Genomic DNA, 18,373 nt, shown 5'->3' on the forward strand with positions numbered 1-18,373 from the left:
TATAGAAGAAATATGGCACCCGTATAGTATTTTCTTCGGTTTTTCATAATTTAAACAACTCGACCGTTTGATATCACGTTTTTATTGTCATTGTATTGTGTCAGACGTTTCTAATGCTTTAGTTTTCGTGGTCGTGCGCATCTTAGATGTTGTTCGTCAACATCTGATTATGAAGTTATTCATCGCTTACTTCTTTCTTAATTTTATGCGCGTATAGTTTTTAGGAAAATGAAAACGGATAACAGCATGTATTTTATTAGTTTATTAATTTAGTATTTCTTAAGGTCAAAACGTTTAATAAGAATGGCTGACTAACCGTTTAGCATATGTGGAAGTAAACAAGTGTGGGTAAGTCAAATTCGCTTTATGTGGTATCTCGGATTCTTCCATTTTTGGAACTAAAATCTCAGTAAGTTCCGACTATTTTACTGAAACATGATTTCATTCCTTGTCATTTATCGAAAGAAGCATGAAGAAAATAAAAAGAACGAACAAATTTCAAAACTATCAGCGTGAATTTTAAGTGTTAGACTTGGCATCTCTGAATATTTTCTTCCTACCTAATCGCCGGTAGCTTCAAGGGGCTATTTCAGCTACACCGGGCTGACAGACGAGCTTGTGGGGCTCAGCCTGAGAGAGGGTGCCAACACTTGCCTTAGCAAGAGCTGTGCTTCGCTGAATCTACCACCGGATCAGAATCGCGACCCACTGAGAAGATCCGGCGAGAAACCCAGTAGATTGCGTCTGTGGGACATTTAAATAAGTCTCACGCTATTAATCTTATTTCCCGATAAAATTCTTTCCATCCGTTCTAACGTATATCACTCGATGTGTCAAAAGTTGAATGATTGAACGATTGAATCAGTGCTCCCCTGAATTATTAGAAGGTCTATTTTATCATATCGCTTTTTCAAGCGGTTAAAGCATATTTCATATTGCGCGCTCTTGATTTATGTGTTTTCACACTTAAGCGTTAATTTCCAGGTTTGTATTGTCAAAAAAATAAATTGGAAACATGTTGTTTTTGTCCAATTTACAAAATAAAATGACAATAACAAAATGTAATAGTAAACGCAATACATCAGAAGATTCTAAATCTAAAACACTACTATTATTTAAAATAGAAATTAAATACAATTTAATAATTATTCCGGAATGAGATTATTCGACAGAGAACTAAAGTCATCGACATAGCTCAAAGAGTCAGCAAGCTGAAGTGGCAGTGGGCTGGCCATATATGCCGTAGGACTGACGATCGCTGGAGCAGACGGGTTCTCGAGTGGAGACCGCGCAGCGGAAGACGTAACGTGGGACGCCCCCTGGCTAGATGGTGCGATGACCTCCGCACGGTGGCCGGCAAGAAGTGGATGAGGAGAGCAGCAGACCGGGCTCAGTGGTGTAGATTGGGAGAGGCCTATGTCCAGCAGTGGACGACTGTGGGCTGTTAATGATGATGATGATGATGAATTATTCGAACTATTTCCTCATCATTTTTTTTTATTGTCCTTGTAGGCAGACGAGCATACGGCCCACCTGATGGTGAGTGGTTACCGTCGCCCATGGACTTCAGCAATGCCAGGGGCAGATCCAAGCCGCTGCCTACCGTTCACAATGCATGGTAAATTCTAATTTTTGTGTATATTATATATTAGATTGGGTTATAAATTTAGCATGTCGCCTCTTTTGGCCTCGAATGACATGTCAATTCGTTAATGTTGTAAATTTGATACCTCCCTTATACGTATAATTAAAATATGTCGGTTAAATTAGAAAATTCTTGGAACTGCCCTCGCTAGTATAAACAACAAAAAAATGGATCCAAAATTTGTTCTCCTTACTACACCATTACATCTAAGACATTTGTCATACTTTATTAGAAAACATATCTCTGTAATGGCCGTTTTGTCCGCAAAAAAACCGATCATGCCTCACAATACGTCATCTTGGAACGAAATTGGCGCCATTTTTCAACTAAACCGTGGTGACATTCAAAAATGACGTACCTAACATCATTTGAAGGTTCGAGAAAAATGCTTTTTCATCGAACATTCATTTTTTTTGTTTGATATTTTGTAAAGGGATTCAACCGAAAAGCCACTAACGGAACAAAACATAAATCTGCGTCAATACCAATTAACTCCAGGCCGCAGCTCCGACAAAATCAGCCACAAAATAAATAAGCTCGGCCGAGTTTGATTTGGTTATGCAGTTAATTTGCGGTTTGCAGACAAAACTTGATTATTGTCTATGTTACTAATATAATTTAAACGTTCTGTTGCTCTTTATAGCATTTGGCCGCGATTCCAATTTATTATTCTGTTAAGTAAGTAATTGCTACCTGACTCGATTCTTTATCGTTGTATTAGTGTAGTAGATGTAGATCCAAACAACTCTAAGCAGTATGATGGTTATCTTCTCTAGAAAGCAATTATTTAATTTTATAACTTACATTATTTAAATAATTCTTATAACGATTTTTAGTCATAAAGAGTCTACCCTACTACTAGTACTACCCCTAGTTAGCTTACTACTGGAACTTTCCTACTGAAACGATAAGAGCAACAACTTTAGTCAATACTCTATAAAAGCGCTTTGTTATTTTATTGAACACAATACTTGATTACACTCACTTGATAATCTAAGGCCGTCTCCTCGGTCGACAACAGAAAAAAATATATTATAATTTAGCTAAGTCCGAAAAATACCAAACAACAAAAAATTAGATGAAATAAATTTAGATTAAGAAAAATGTTCATTAATTATGTCATAAACATTTTGGTATTTTATTTTTGTTTGGATCCCTTTGTCTATAACAACGCTGAGAACACTGTTCAATCCTTATTCACTTCACTAATAAAATAGACATTTAAAGTAATGTAACAAACAGGTTGTATATTCGAATCGTAATTCATGTTAAATACAAGTTTCCTAATAGCTTTGTCTTTTAACCGAACATCGATAAGTAAGAGGTACGTCGAAACCCAATGAAATTTAAATACAAACAACATGTGGCTCTATATGTATATTGCAATTTTAATTAAGCATTAAAAGCATAGAGGCGTAGCATTGTCAGAGATTCAACTACTTCCGTCAATGTTTTATATACTGTGGTCTGTTGAGCGTAATGGCGGAATAACTGGCGCGGTTTGCAAATCCCGCGAAATGACGGATTACATTTGTAAATTCTGTAAAATAGTAATTAGTTTTTTTTGTATAATAAAATAATTACTTTTACGGTTTAATCTCGCGTTTTTTACTATGTCCATATTATTTCCGACGATTCAAACGCTTTACAGTTTTTGTGGTAGGTCTATTTTTGAATGCCAACCAACTACTGTCTACAATTTTATTCTGTACTAGCGGCCTGCTCCGGCTCCGCTCGGGTCTTTAATGAAATTTTCAACGATATTTGACGTTGTTTTATTTTTTCAATAAAAGAAGACTTATTGCGGCATAACTACAATAGTTAGACATATGCTGTCGCGACACTTTTTATAATTAACAATGAGTTCTACAAAGTCGTAGTACATTATTTTATTTTATCATCAATAGTTATCGCAGGACACGCAATGTAAAGAATATTTTAGGTAATTTTTTACACCTTGGGTTACATTATTGGAGTTTTAGTAAAGATCCCTAATTTTTTTCAAAAGAGATTATAGCCTATGTCACTCGGGGATACTGTTGCTCCTAAGCAGTGAAAGAATTTTTCAAATCGGCTCAGTAGTTTCGGAGCCTATTCGAAACAAACAAACAAACAAATCCATCCCCTTTATTATATATTATTATAATATTAGTATAGATTATTTCTATTGTTTTTACGTTTAACTTCACCTGTGTGAGGCAGACAAATTGTCAGTCTGACAATTTCTTTGACTCTGGTTTTCATCTTCGCGATATGAGCGAAGCGGGTGATAAACTGTTAGATAATTTATAATTAATTATTATTACAGAATAAACCGTAGTTGTTTGAACTATGTCCACGATTCGCGAAAACTAAATAAAATACAATCGTTTTTCCAGGTTTTACTCAAAAATATTTATGCTTTTTTACATGAAATCTAAACACTGCAAAGATCTATTCTTATCTAAAAGTATTCTTAGCTTTATAGACATTACGGTTTTAGTTTAGTCAAGGTACACCGTAGTCTACCAGATGTCTGAAATTAAACAGACGAAAAAAACTCCACAAGTATTATCAATAACTACAAATGACGGGAGAGGCAGAATTAAAGCCCAATCAATAACCCTTCATAGCTTGATTCACACAACTATAATCACTTTACATAAATCAGAACGAATAAAATTTGTAAATGTATGAATAAACGCCAAGATCGAGTCTACTGTGAATCGGTAACGTCATTTTACGCTCGATATTCAAATGCCAACAAATAATGCCTTAGTCGTCCGTGAACACGTAATTACGCCGGTAAGAGTAACGCCATCTATCGCCGAATAGTCGAATGAATATCGAAGGATTTAGTAGCATCTAAATCGCTCGAGAAGTACAACGCCATCTATCATCAGATAGAGGAACCACACAATACTAGACTTTTGTGGAATATTCTCGACGATTCTAGGGATTTCGTCTCGGCTGTAAAAGCGTTACAGAGATGGCACGCAGTCAGTTAGTAATCGGAACTAGTCGAAGCGAAACAGCGGACGGATCACCTGAAGCGAAGCGGAAGAAGCGAATTGAGAATTTTAAAGTGCTTGTGAAGTGTTTTAAGTGTTCTTAGTGCAAATAGCCCGAACCTCAGCGCGTAACACCATGTATTGTAATCGAAGCGTCAGAAATAACAAACGCGAAGCAAAATGATAAGAGAGTAGTTTTAATTATACCTACAGCTCGCGAAATTCAAAAAATCTACTCCTTGTTAGACGACTAGGCAAGCCCACGGCTCACCTGGTGGTTATCAAACTAGATGGACACCACAAAACGCATGGCGTTGCCTTTTTAATAACGATCATTCGGAACATTGCCACGAAACCGATACGCGACAATTTAGCATTCAGCAACCGCTTACTTACGACTCAGGCATTGCTGATGACCTTGGTGGGCTGTGTACCAAGGCAGTAAGAAATATACACATGGTCAAGCAGCAAGTAAAAAGAACATTACTTTACAAAAGTTCTCAAAAGACTCGGATACTTTTATTACAGCGAACGCAGCTGTAAAACTATTTATCAACCGAATATCGTGTGACGTGTGTAATGGCGTTGAACCAGCCGCCTCTGTATTCGGAACACGATGATAAATCACAGCGGACCGGACACGAGGAAAACCCTTTGAGACTGATTGCGGGATTACGGATACAAAAATAAAAAAATAACGGTAATCATCGTATCGTTTGAACACGACTTCGTTATTAGACTTACCTGTACCTGGGTCCTTAACGGAATCCTTAAGTGTAAGTTTTACCCACCGACTTCAACCCGGCCTATTAACTTGTCGGAGACGGTCATTAGTTTGGTAGCTAAACGAAACGCAGCACGATTCCTGAGAGATGGCAGCACGATCGCGGTATCGTCGGAACTCGGCTAATTTCGTGCTACGACAGAGCCTAGCCAATGGAGGCGCGTAGACGCCAACACCATACCAACCGACCTTCTTGAAGAGCGGTGCCTCCGTCCTAAGAACTGTCATTCGTTTTCGTTTACTAACGTCAAAAGAAGATTTCTAAATTTTTCTAAGACAACAAACGTGATTGGTGTACTCAATATTTCTCTTGGCTCGATCGCCCTATTCGCCCCTACGATGTCTGACGATGGTATTAATAATTGTGGCTTTTCCGACAAACCTTAAGTTTCCAACACGTATCAAAGATTGATGACAATTTAATAATAGCCTAATATCCTGAAAATTATCTATAAATATAAAAAAATGCACGCACCTTTTTTTTCTTTCCATTGTCACATACAGTTCTTTAAAAAACACGATAACATTTAAAACTGTAGATATAAATCGCCATTGCCTATTTTTTGTTAAAATTTATAGACTTTTTAAATACTTTACAGTTTTGTGCTCACGACGGCTAGTCATCGATTTGATATTGATAAAATAAGCTATAAATAAACGTTCCACATAAAGCGGTCTCTAGCTTTGATTTTCTGAGTCAAAGGTCCGGTAGCTGCTGCTAATTCCGTCCATCAACTCATCTATGGTATCATTAGCTTTCCTTCTCTACCTTTTACTGAAGTTACAATTAATTGGCAAGTCCACAATATTTGCATCTGTAATGCACCTCATTTCTTAAGGTGGACACTTTGGTATGACTGTGGACCCTTATAACCACTTAAAATTAGCTGATTACTGGTGGTAGGACCTCTTGCGATTCTGCACGGGTAGGTACCACCACCCAGCCTATTTCTGCCGTGAAGCAGTAATGCGTTTCGGTTTGAAGGGTGGGGCAACCATTCTAACTATATTGAGACCTTAGAACTTGTATCTCAAGGTGTGTGGCGGCATTTACGTTGTAGATGTCTATGGGCTCCAGTAACCACTTAACTAAAAGAAAGCTAAACAGTAAGTTTTCTTACCAATCTAATTGTTTATGAATATCGGATGTTGCATTGTGTAAATAAGAAAGGACAATGAGATGTATTGTGCCAAAAAAAAATATTTTTCAAAATGGCCGTTATTCATTTTAAAGAGAATTTACTTTTTAGACGAAGAAGAGCATACGACCTACCTATTTAGTAAGTGTTCACCGTCGCTCATGGACATCAACAATGCTAGCAATGCGAAGTCGCCACCTACTGCTCAAGTCTCTTCAAGCCACGTTTGATGAAGTACATTTCAGAATGCTCGAGAAACACCGTGGAATACATTTGGGAGTCGGACGATAAATAGTAAAAAAATATATTAGACTGTCTACCAATTTTAAGACAGCGAGTCCAAACAGTATGAGCTCTGCTCTGGTGACGGGAGATGCGATGGTAAAAAAGAAGGGATTATCTCGAAAACTCATTTCCATTTATTTTATTCAAAAACTGAAAAACAACGGTATACCTAGTATGTGCACAGTATCGAACGCCTGGTACTGGTTCGTAAGAAGCACGCAGGAACTACTTGCGCTAGGGGCTATAAAAAAAAAAAAAAAATCATATACTGACCGATTTCTTGTTATCTCTTATCGATAAATGCAACCGAACATCAAATCTATTCTGTGATATAGAAACTCAAATATTTTACTCGACAAAATTAAATTCGTAATATTCATAGTGATGTGCAAGCAATACAAAAAAAACAAAAACAGTACATAGGTGGCACAACGTGTTTTATAATGAGACAAGTCATACTGTCTTAAATTTCATTTCAGCGCTTATTTCTCAAAACTATCATGAAACTTTATGTTCTCCACTATATCCTCTGGTCTTACAAAAATGAAATTAGTCAACTACAGAATTATAGATAAAAACTATACTGAGACCTTAGAACTTATATCTCAAGGTGCGTGACACATTTACGTTGTAGATGTCTATGGGCTCCAGTAACCACTTAACACCAGGTGGGCTGTGAGCTCGTCCGCTCATCTAAGCAATAAAAAAAAAACTGGCAAACCCTTTCTATGAAAATGAATGCAAAATTGGCTCATACAAGCACCAGCTGTGATGGCTGTAAATTAACAAATCGATCATTTAACGTAATCTATATATTAATACGTGAAGCAAAAACTTTGTATCCCTTTTTACGAAAATTGCGCGGACGGAGGACTATGAAATTTTCCACACTTATAGAGAGTATAGAGAAGAAGTGCACAATGCTAATATTCTTTTAAAATAATGCATAAAAGATACATTAAATCAATAAAGAAAACATTACACACACTACCATGTATTTGACGCACACACGCATGCATACTATTTATTGTCAAACTTTTGTTCTTGACGTGTATATATAGTATATATATAGTAGTGTATATATATAGTGTAGTCTTGGCGAAATTTGTGATTATAGAAGTATAAAATACAATCATAATAGTGTACAAACTTACAATTCCAATTAATTATAGTCGAATTTCGACTACTGCGGTACCTCTAGTTATTATAACATTACAATAATAATACTCACATAAAAACAAAGATAAAACATAAATGAGTCCGTTTAAGCAATCCCCGGGGAGCGTCAATTAACTTTGTACGGACAATTGAATTGGGACCACATCTTAATATTCTCCAGTGAAACGACAAAAAATGTACTAAATTAGTTAAACTTTTTCTGAGGCTTTTTCTCGCTGACAAGGACTCGGACAACGATCTCGTTTAGTGAAAATAATCATTGTAAAGTACTGGAAATGACGTTTTTTCGTAATGAATTAAACAATCAATTATATGGAATAATAAGCTAATTTAATATTATGATTTTTTTTTATTGCTTAGATGAGTGGACGAGCTCACAGCCCACCTGGTTTTAAGTGGTTACTGGAGCCCATAGACATCCACAACGTAGATGCGCCACCCACCTTGAGATATAAGTTCAAAGGTCTCATGTATAGTTATAACGGCTGCCCCACCCTTCAAAGCGAAACACATTACTGCTTCACGACAGAAATAGGCAGAGTGGTGGTACCCACCCGCGCGGACTCACAAGAGGTCCTACCACCAGTAAGCTCACAAGAGGTCCTACCACCAATAAACTCACAAAAGGTCCTACCACCAATAGAATATTAATTTTATGGAACTATTTAATAATTCATGTATTAATCTGGTTACCGTAGCATATTCGTAGCACGCTCGTAGAGTGTCTGTTCGCGTCTCACGTAACTGAATTTCGGAATAATTGTCATGCGAGACGGCGCCGCCGCGTAGAGCATAACGCGCGTAGCATTATGCGTGTTATCGCCTGATCCGTTTCCGGCTGTTGCATGCTTTTATAAACTGGCGCATGCTCTACGCTTGTTCGTAGCACTGGGCATGATCGTTTTGTGCCGAATGCGTGCACGTGTTTTCTGTCTGAAATCTCATCTAGTGTACGTAATGGGAAATGCAAGCCCACTGAGTTTCTCGCCGGATCTTCTCAGTGGGTCGCGTTTCCGATCCGGTGGTAGATTCTGCGAAGCACTGCTCTTGCTAGATAGTGTTAGCAACGTCGTCAGGTTTGAGCCTCGTGAGCTCACCTACCAGTTAAAGCTACGTTGAAATGGTCTCTCAAGACTAATCAGCTAGGTAAGAAAAAAAAGAGAGATACACTCACGAGTGCTAACGCATTTAAGTGGTCGCATGGACAATGGTTTCATTTCAGCTGGTTACCCGTAGTTATTGAATTATAAAGGATATCAGGGTCAAATTATAGATTCTGAGTGATCGGCCATGTTTTTTTTTATTGTAAAAATTAATTGTTTAAATTGCCCACAAACGAAAGAGCGCGACTGCTTCGCGACAACCATATATAATACACATAAATGCGATAAAGAAAATCAACATTAATTTAGCTGTCATGATGATACTAGAATAAGTTCCACAAAGGTCAGCAGGTAAAATCTGAATTTAAAGACGAATAATTTTTCGAAAAAACTATATATTATGTTACCATTCAAACACATTTTCAAGTATGTCTCTACGTAGATAGTCCAAACCTAAAACGTTGTTTAAAATATAAAAAAATCGGAATCCTTATCTCAAAGCTTATCGTAAACGTAGCATCTGCTGCGTAGTTAAATCTGTAGACATTTTAATGTTATATATACATATAAGGGGTAACGCTAAAAAACTATTTTTTTATCTGCCTTCTCCTGTCAAAAGGTCAAAGAGTTTATATTCGAGCCAGACAAAGGCGCGACCTTTGTTTTATCTGAGGCCATCGGAACATCAATCGAGACTTGCTAGTACTCCACCTTAATTCATTTGGAAAAAAAACTTTCGAGTCTTTAATTTGGAAAAAAAAACTTTTGAGAGTATTTACTTTACGATTGTTGCAAAAACATTTAAGTGTAGTAATGCGAATGCACTTTAAGCACTCGACAACTTTACGCAAATATAGATTGCGATATAAACGTAGATTAGAGAAACTGTAGAGAGATTAGTAGAAAAACGTAGAGAGATTAGTAGAAAAACGTAGAGAGATTAGTAGAAAAACGTAGAGATTAGTAGAACGATAAATCTTGTCAGTGTTTCTTTTAATGTTTCATTTTTCTAAGTAAACTAGTGTTGTTTTTTTTAAAGATATTGTTTCGATATTATTTTATTTTAGTTATAGTTAATAAAATAATTCATAATTCATACTTTTGTTTTGCTTTTGTTAAAGTTTGTTTTCTTTTTTGTTCATTACGAACTTTTATAGTGCGAAGAAAAAGACCGAAATCCGAACTGACCGAAGATTAATGTAACGAAGACACACCTCACATACAGCAGACGTCCAATATAAGACAAAGGGAACAGAAAAGCCTCGGAAAGCTGTCTCCACCACTGTTGACGGTAGCTGCGGCGAGAAACAGAGAGAAATACTCCTAAACGATTCTGAGTGAAACGTTTTGAACTAAACTTATAACTTACTAACATACTGGTTTTAACACATATAAATATCAAGAATTATGACTTTTTTTGAGTTTGAATTGGAATTTTGACAAATGAATGAGTATCGATTTTTTTATAACATTTTTTTTTAACTCAAATTTAACATGACAACTCTATCATATGTTCCCAGTCAGTATTTAGAGGTTTAATATATATTCATCACGTAAAAAATGTAAAATAACTGAATTAAACGCAAGGCTTGAATGTAATTGTGGTTTAATTAGCTTTTAACCTTTTGATTTTTTGTATACATATTATTGTGAATATCTTAAAACCCTGCAGAAAATCAAGATACCTACTGAATGTTTTTCCTATAGCATATTTAATACAAGAGGCAATTAAAAAAAACTAATTTACCAAAACGAAGTGTAGGTGCTAAACCCCCAGATACGCGATTAAGTACATCCCTGATTCTTCAATATTTTCGATTCGATCGTAAAACTCCCACCTCGTCTCAGAGCTCATTCCGAGAGAATCATCACCATTTCGCGCAGTCGGCAACAATCCTCCCTAAATACGTTAGTTAATTTCAATCTTATACCGGAGCAATAAAACTGGAGCCGAAACAAGACTCGCTCTGGCGTCTGCAGCCTCATAAAATCACGAGTTTTTTCTATAGGTTTTTATTACTACGAACGAAATGTTCCATGAAGGATAACCGAGATCCCTCACGTGCTTTTATACTTGAAAGTTTAGAAAATGCTCTTGTTACATTAATCATATTATATTTCGAATGTTTATTAAACTTACTATAGTGGTTGTGACGATTTTGTTGAAAAGTTTAAATAGTTTCTTAGATAGATTTAAATGGCTTCGACATGTGAGAATTGAGAGAAGTAACCATATAAAACATAAAACAAAAGTATCTTCATTTATTGAAGTCAGCATGCTGGAAAAGAAGCCTATACGATACATCTCACCATCTCCGGTCTGTCCACTAGCTCAAGCTCCAGCTAATGCAGCGCTATCCTACGGGATACACTCACTACACCTCGGCTCAGAACACAAGGGAAAATCGATGGTATAAACAAGACGGCCCGTGTCGCCTGTTGCACGCCACTCACCGGGCAGCAGAGCCAGCAGCGCGAAGGCCGCCAGGATCGGCACCATAGCGGCACCGCGCGGGCATACCACACCCGCGCTCGCTGCGCTAGCACGCCGCCGCGCTCATACGGCTGCCGACACACGTGCAGCCCTTGCAGCGCCAGGCGCGGGACTGAGCCGCCCCACCCCGCAGCCGCTCCCCACCCCACCTGCGCTGCTCCTCGCGCCCCCCGCGCACCCCCGCTCCCGTAGCACGCTGCGCAGGTGCGCGGACCGGACCGGCCCTGCCCCTCAGGATACGCTCAAATAATCACTTAATATCTCATGGCTCGTTACCGAACCTCAGATGTGAGGTTGACGGCAGGTTAAAGAGTCGATAAGTGTCGGGAGATGACCGGGGCAGGGGTTTCAAGGTCGGTGCAGCCTCCCCGCGGGATGCGACGTCGCCCTGTAATCTCGCCGCGGTCGGAGCTCGCCCAGCCCTGCTGAGATATTAACGGCACTAGCCCCCCGCGCTCACATCACACACGTTTCATTAAAAATTTCTGTGGAACTTTGAAATGTTTTCCACGTAGTTGCGTTCTCAAAACTTCATTCACGCATTTCAAGAGGAATTTAGAATGAAAAAACGTTAAAATTGTACAGGCGACTGAACCCGCGCCTGCGATCAAAGCAATTCAACCCAGTTCCCGTCTAATAAGCATTTTACGAGCAACGCACGACAGTTATTTGCTTAAAGTTTCATTCGTTTCTAGCTCGCATATTAGTTTCATGAAAACTTTTGCAGTTTTAGAGAACGTATTGCATTTGTTATGAAAAAAACTAAATCCAATATCCGTTTTAGCGGCTACAAATAATATCGGTAATAAACTCCAGCAGCCAGTAACGTTTTACTAACTGAATTCGAGCAAACGATCTATGAAATAAAATGCGACCTGATTTGAACAGTGAAAGAATTATATGTCCTTTGGAACCTAACCGCTTGAATCTGCGGATATACTTCGGTACTTTATGTTCTACGGGGAGTGTTCTGAGAAATTATTTTTGTTTGTTCCATCACCGCCTATACCATAGCGCCCTACTGGTGTAGTGTATTCTACTATATGGGTAAAAGTGGATAATTTACTGTTACACCAACCGGTGTTGAAGTTACAGTGGTGAAGATAAGACTCAACTTTAATATAAGGTTTCCCAGGGCGCCATAAAAAAAACATAATAGCATTAATTCAGACATTTAATGCATATAGCACATACACACACACAAAATATAAATAAATGAAAGTTTATAAAATCAACATAAAATATGAATAAATGAATTCAAGGTAGCCGAATGATGACGGTAAAATGTTGCGTAGTTGGAACCTTACAATTAATTAATTATAAACAATAAGTCTCAAGAATCTACAGAGATCAGACAAAGTGATAATTTAAAACTTACCGAATTATCGATAAGTTTTAATAAATCGGGCACTATTAAACAACTTGAATGATGACCATTCATAAACAGTTATTTAAACATGTGTAGACTAGACCTCTGTTGCAAATATTAAGCACGGTTTCAGAATGAGTGGCTTTTTTCCTACCTATGCTGATAGCCTTGAGAGGCTATTTCAGCTTCTCCTTGCGTGTAGGTGAGCTCACGGGGCTCAAGCCGGATGTGTTGCTAACACTGGCCCTAGCAACAGCAGTGCTTCGCAGAATCTACCACCGGACCGGAAACGCGGCCCACTGAGAAAATCCAGCGAGAAACTCAGTGGGCTGTGTTTATGGGTTAATTCACTCTTCGCAATCGACGGGTTCGACGAGGACGGTGACTGGAGTGGCTTTATTGGTTGCACGCTTTTTTATATATTCGAGAACAAAAGAATTCTAAATGCAGGTGCTGTCAACATTTGGACACAATATAACAGTGTTACACTACTACAATACTACTACTATAGTATAATTCATCCCTACTACAGGCATACACTTCAACCTTTTTCATACCATAGAAAGAAGTAAGTCATCTAGTTTAAAGCATCCTTATTATTGATACGTGTTGATTTAATAACATTTTGTAAATTTTCTATGTTATGTATATTACGTTATAATTATAATATTAAATAAAATATACTAGTATGTATAACATTCTTTCAGAGGTTATAGGGCACACCGAATCAGTAGCAAGGTCACGATGATTTAAAATCGCTTCTGAAGCCTTACCTTATTTAAAAAACACTTTATATCAATTTAATTAAATTAAATTTTGATCACACTTGACAATACCATACGTTCTTTCTTACAATACAATTCATCCTTCATTTTTAATTGGTAAATCATGTGTTTGCTTATAATTGAGGAAGTATACATGTAATAAACCGGCCATTAATTAATATTTAGTAGAAAACCTCAATAAATAAATAGAAAGGCTTCTAGAAGCCATTTCTGCCACATGCTATCAGTCTATCGAATTGAAATTCCCTGCACGATGATTCCCAAGCACTCCCACATTTCCTTATTCAAATTAGTTTAAAAATGACTGCATAATTTCCGCAGCCGGCGAATTCACATCGCCTACATTAAATAACGCTTGTATTAATTAAAAAAAAAACAACAACAACAAAACAAATCATTTTTGTGCGCACAAAGACAAGTTCGCAGTCCACCATAAAATATTACCGGCGTCCAGAAACATCACAACCGTTGCCATTCCCTTGTAACACATGAGGTTAGAGTCGCATTTTAATAAGGCTAACATAATAAATAGCTTTTAAGACTTAGGTGCTCGGGCGTAATCCCTATATTATTATTATATCCTTCATTCAGCACGGGCAACCAGAAAATTACAATAAAATAACATTTTATCTAAGTCTCACATTGGACGCGCGAGGCGGAAATTCTATAATTTATTAAGAATTTCGATTGCATTTTTGCTTCGAATTTCAATAATAATAATTAAAATTATTGTATTTAAAAGCCCTCTAAATGATTTGAAACTGCATTAGTTTAGTTAATTTTAAACGCATCGATTATTTTACAATTTTATAGTCTTGCATCCCATCAGATTTATTTATTTATTTCGATAACCTCCATAGATATAATAAGACTTATACTTTTTTACAACACTAGATAAGTTATGTAGCCACGTAGTGCAACATGGGTACTGCCGCCAAGCTTCTGACATTTGGTGAAAATATTATTTGTATTCTATAATGAAGGTATCATTCTACCTAGTCTTGCCATAAATACTGAGACAAAGGAAAAAAAATTCTATTGCAAATAACATTTATTACTTTTACAGTGTGTTAGTTTAATACATAAATATAAAAGAATTTAAAGTATAAAAAGCTTATTCGAAGTGGTCTCCATTGGCTGCAATACAGTCCTTTAAACGTTGAGGCCAGTTATCAATAGAAGCACGCACTCTTTCCATGGGAAAAATTTTCACTGCCAATCGTACGGATTGTTTTAGGGACTCCAAATTATCATGGCGTTTAGAGCAAGCCGTACTCTCTAAAACTGACCATAAATCATAATCTAGCGGATTAAGATCGGGACTAGACGACGGCCAGTCTTCAGCTCTGATGAAGTCCGAAACGTTCGTTTCCAACCAAGACTGCGTAGACCGAGCTTTATGACCTGGCGCCGAGTCTTGCTGGAAGGACCATTCTTGATTATTGAACATGGTGTTGTTAAGGGGCTTTACTACCTTCTCAAGAATGGTATCTTGATACACTTGTGCCGATGTTTTGATACATTTTTCACAAAAGTATGGCCCAGTCACTCCTTCATAGCTAATACCCCACCAAACCATCAGTGAAATCGGATAGTGCCCACGTTGCACTTTGTCGACTAATTGGGAAGCTTCTTTAGAGCTTTGAGCATAAATACAGTAATTTTGTTTGTTAAAATGTTGCTCAATTGTAAAAAAATTCTCGTCCGTAAACAAAATTTTTCTATGACCTCCCTTTGCGAACCGCTTCAGTAGTTGTTTCGATTTTACTACCCTATTTTCTTTTAAATTATCAGTAAAGAAATAACCAGTACGTCTCTTATAGGCTACAAGTCCTAAGTCATCTTTTAAAATACGCGACATGGTTCTAGGTGCTATCTTCATCACAGCGATTCGGTTCTCTTTATCACCCCACTCCATTTTAATATCGCAAAATATTGTACAATGTATTGGCGCCAAAATGAGAAAACTCAATGAGCAATCATATAAAAATGACAGATTCCAAATTCAAATGTAATATTTTGTTTATTTTTAATTGTAACAGTATTTATGGCCAGACTAAGTATAGTAGACATGGACTTGGCTGTGCTACTTACCTTAAAATAGACAGTAATCTGCTCGTCTGCCCAAAAATATATTTCTATTTCTGTACTTCTTGATTTAAAACAAAAAAAAATTTTTTTGGGTTGGTCCAGTGACAACGCTTTAGGTATCGCTTACTGCTTATGGCGATCAGAGTTCGTGAAACAGTCCGTGATAGGTCGACGTAAACATCTCTTACGAGTCCGTGATGCTTTGAGGCCTATTTTTTCCAACAACGTCTTAATAATTCTTACAGTTTAGAAATGTCACGCGACTTAAAGCAACTTTATTTATTTTTGACCCCCGTTGGCCTATTGATTGATGATCTTGGTTAATACACCACACGACCTGGTTTTGATGATGGAGTAATCAATGAATGATGATTGAGTCAGTATGTTTCTTATTGATATTTGCCTCATAATTGTTTCTGATGACAATCACGTCACAGAGAAGGCATTCAATTTGGAAGGATCCTAATCATACAATCTATTATTATTTAAAACTTCATCTATCTGGTGCGTTTTAGAATTCAAGATACTCAAATAGAGTATTTTGGCAGTGTTACTTAAAAAAAAAGTGTTGCAGCTCGTTGGCCTATATATTCATGAAGGAGTAAATTGACGATTATTTACCCGTTAAAAAATGCCTACCGCAAATCGAATTGAACAACGATGAATTCACAGCTTGTCATACGCACGGCCGCGTGACACGATCATCCGAAATTAGGTCACGCTGTGAATTGAACCGCAGACCGTGATGCGAGATACGAGCGAGCAGCCCTGTCACCATGTTTTATTTTTTTTATTTTTTCTGCCCTCCTACTAGTAACCTCGAGGGGTTATTCTGCCTTCACTGGATGTGTAGGTGAGCTCACGGACTCAGCGTGAGATTGCTAACATTAGACCTAACTCGAGCAGTGCTTCGCAGAATCTACCACCGGATCGAAATCACGACCCAGTGAGAAGATCCGACGAGCAACTCAGTAGGCTGTCTGTCGGTTAAGTTGCACGTCAAGCCCTTTGCATTCGACGAGTTTGACGAAAACGGTGACCGGTGTGCGAAATGGGAAGGCCGACCTGAACTATAATCGTTTATAACATAGATTCAAAACAATGTATTGAAAAACCTAAATACATTGCTAATACACTGCTAGCCGTGAGTACTCCTGATCATGCTTCACATTACATAAATATTCATTATTGTGATATTTCAGAAAAACCGATAAGAAATATAGTTAAGACGAGATCCGCACACATGTACAAGTTACAAGTAAGTGTTGCAATTATATTGGAATTAAAATCCAAGCACGTAGGTACAATTTTTTCTCAATTATTAATTGAAGCCTCACATGCGTTCACAAACGACTTCGACAGTGAAAAGTTTACACTCCCGTACTAAAAGTGCAAACATGCATATTTTATAAACTTTCGTAATTAACTTAAAATTATTTAAAATTATTCAAATTCATTTAAAAGGTAAAATGACAATAAAATAGAGAACTGAACCTCACGTTTCATGGTAGTGACGTCATTGTAATTTGCAAAAGCTTATGAGTAATAAGCTGATCTGCCTATCAAAGATCCTAAGATAAATAAACACAAAAATTAAAAAAATTAACAAAGTAGTATACTTTAATTCTAATAAATTATTAAATAAATAATTTCATAAATTATTAATTGAATAATTTTATAATTTAATAAATTATTCTCTTCTAAAAAAGTAGTCAGCAAAAACCTTGATACACGTTGCAATTTAATTTGACTTACGGTATCCTGTTCTTCCTTAGAAAGATAGACCCTATGCCGACAAAAACCAGGATCAAACGTAGCGTTTTTTTTTTTTTTTTATGGTTGAAAGATTACTAGTGGCCCGGAGACCTTTTCAGTTTCACCAGGACAGGTGGGCAGCAAAGGCTCAGCTAGGAGGGGAGCGTTAATACCAAGGTATCACGGCTATAGTCACAGGGGAGACCGTAGCGATCGCGAAATGACCGGCGCCCGTTCTTAATATTATTTATATTGTACCTAAACAAAACTTTCTAACATCAATAATGATTTTCTTAATGTACCATCTGACATCTTTACAGCGACGAGCTGAAATATTAGTATTGTTTGAACTGAATACTAAGCAGGGATAGGGGTCGGCTAATTAACGCTTTGTTCTCACGGTACGTCCAAGGAAAAATTGTAATTTTACTTGAAAAGCGATGAGACGTATTTTCCTTCTTGCCCCCTTGATTAAGAATGAGAGCCGTCATTATTTTTCTAAAGAACAAGAGGAACGAGATGAAAAATTTGGTTGTAAATAAATAATTTTATATCGTTATTAATTTTGGTTGTGCAAATACCTGATGCCTACGCACTCTTTACAAAAAATGACTACCTGTTTTTGTCAGATTAAAATCTAGAATTTATTCGATCATAGTTAAATATTTAAAGATTCCATTAATAAGCGATTTTTATCAATAAAATGGATGGACTCAACATCAAAGCTTTTAAGCATTTATACATTTTCAATAGG

At 37.0% G+C, this 18,373-nt stretch overlaps 1 protein-coding gene across 13 annotated transcripts in view; it reads right to left on the minus strand.

Annotated features, from left to right (window-relative positions):
* The window catches only part of nAChRalpha6 (nicotinic acetylcholine receptor alpha6), a 98,837-nt gene extending 87,092 nt beyond the window's left edge, over positions 1-11,745 (minus strand). For 10 of the 13 annotated variants that reach the window (XR_016323187.1, XM_089727950.1, XM_089727944.1 and 7 more), the window contains exon 1: positions 11,580-11,744. Coding sequence is in view for 12 of the 13 variants with exons in the window: in XM_089727950.1 (XP_089584076.1) it covers positions 11,580-11,625 (46 nt within the window). In the remaining variant the exon portion in view is untranslated. Of the gene's footprint in view, positions 1-11,579 lie in introns of all 13 variants that reach the window. The other 3 variants (XM_089727941.1, XM_089727939.1, XM_089727940.1) reach the window with 1 other exon arrangement.
* Positions 11,746-18,373: the final 6,628 nt, after the last annotated feature.

The sequence above is a fragment of the Bombyx mandarina genome, chromosome 05, assembly GCF_030267445.1.
Source record: "Bombyx mandarina strain Sakado chromosome 05, ASM3026744v2".
NCBI lineage: Eukaryota > Metazoa > Arthropoda > Insecta > Lepidoptera > Bombycidae > Bombyx > Bombyx mandarina.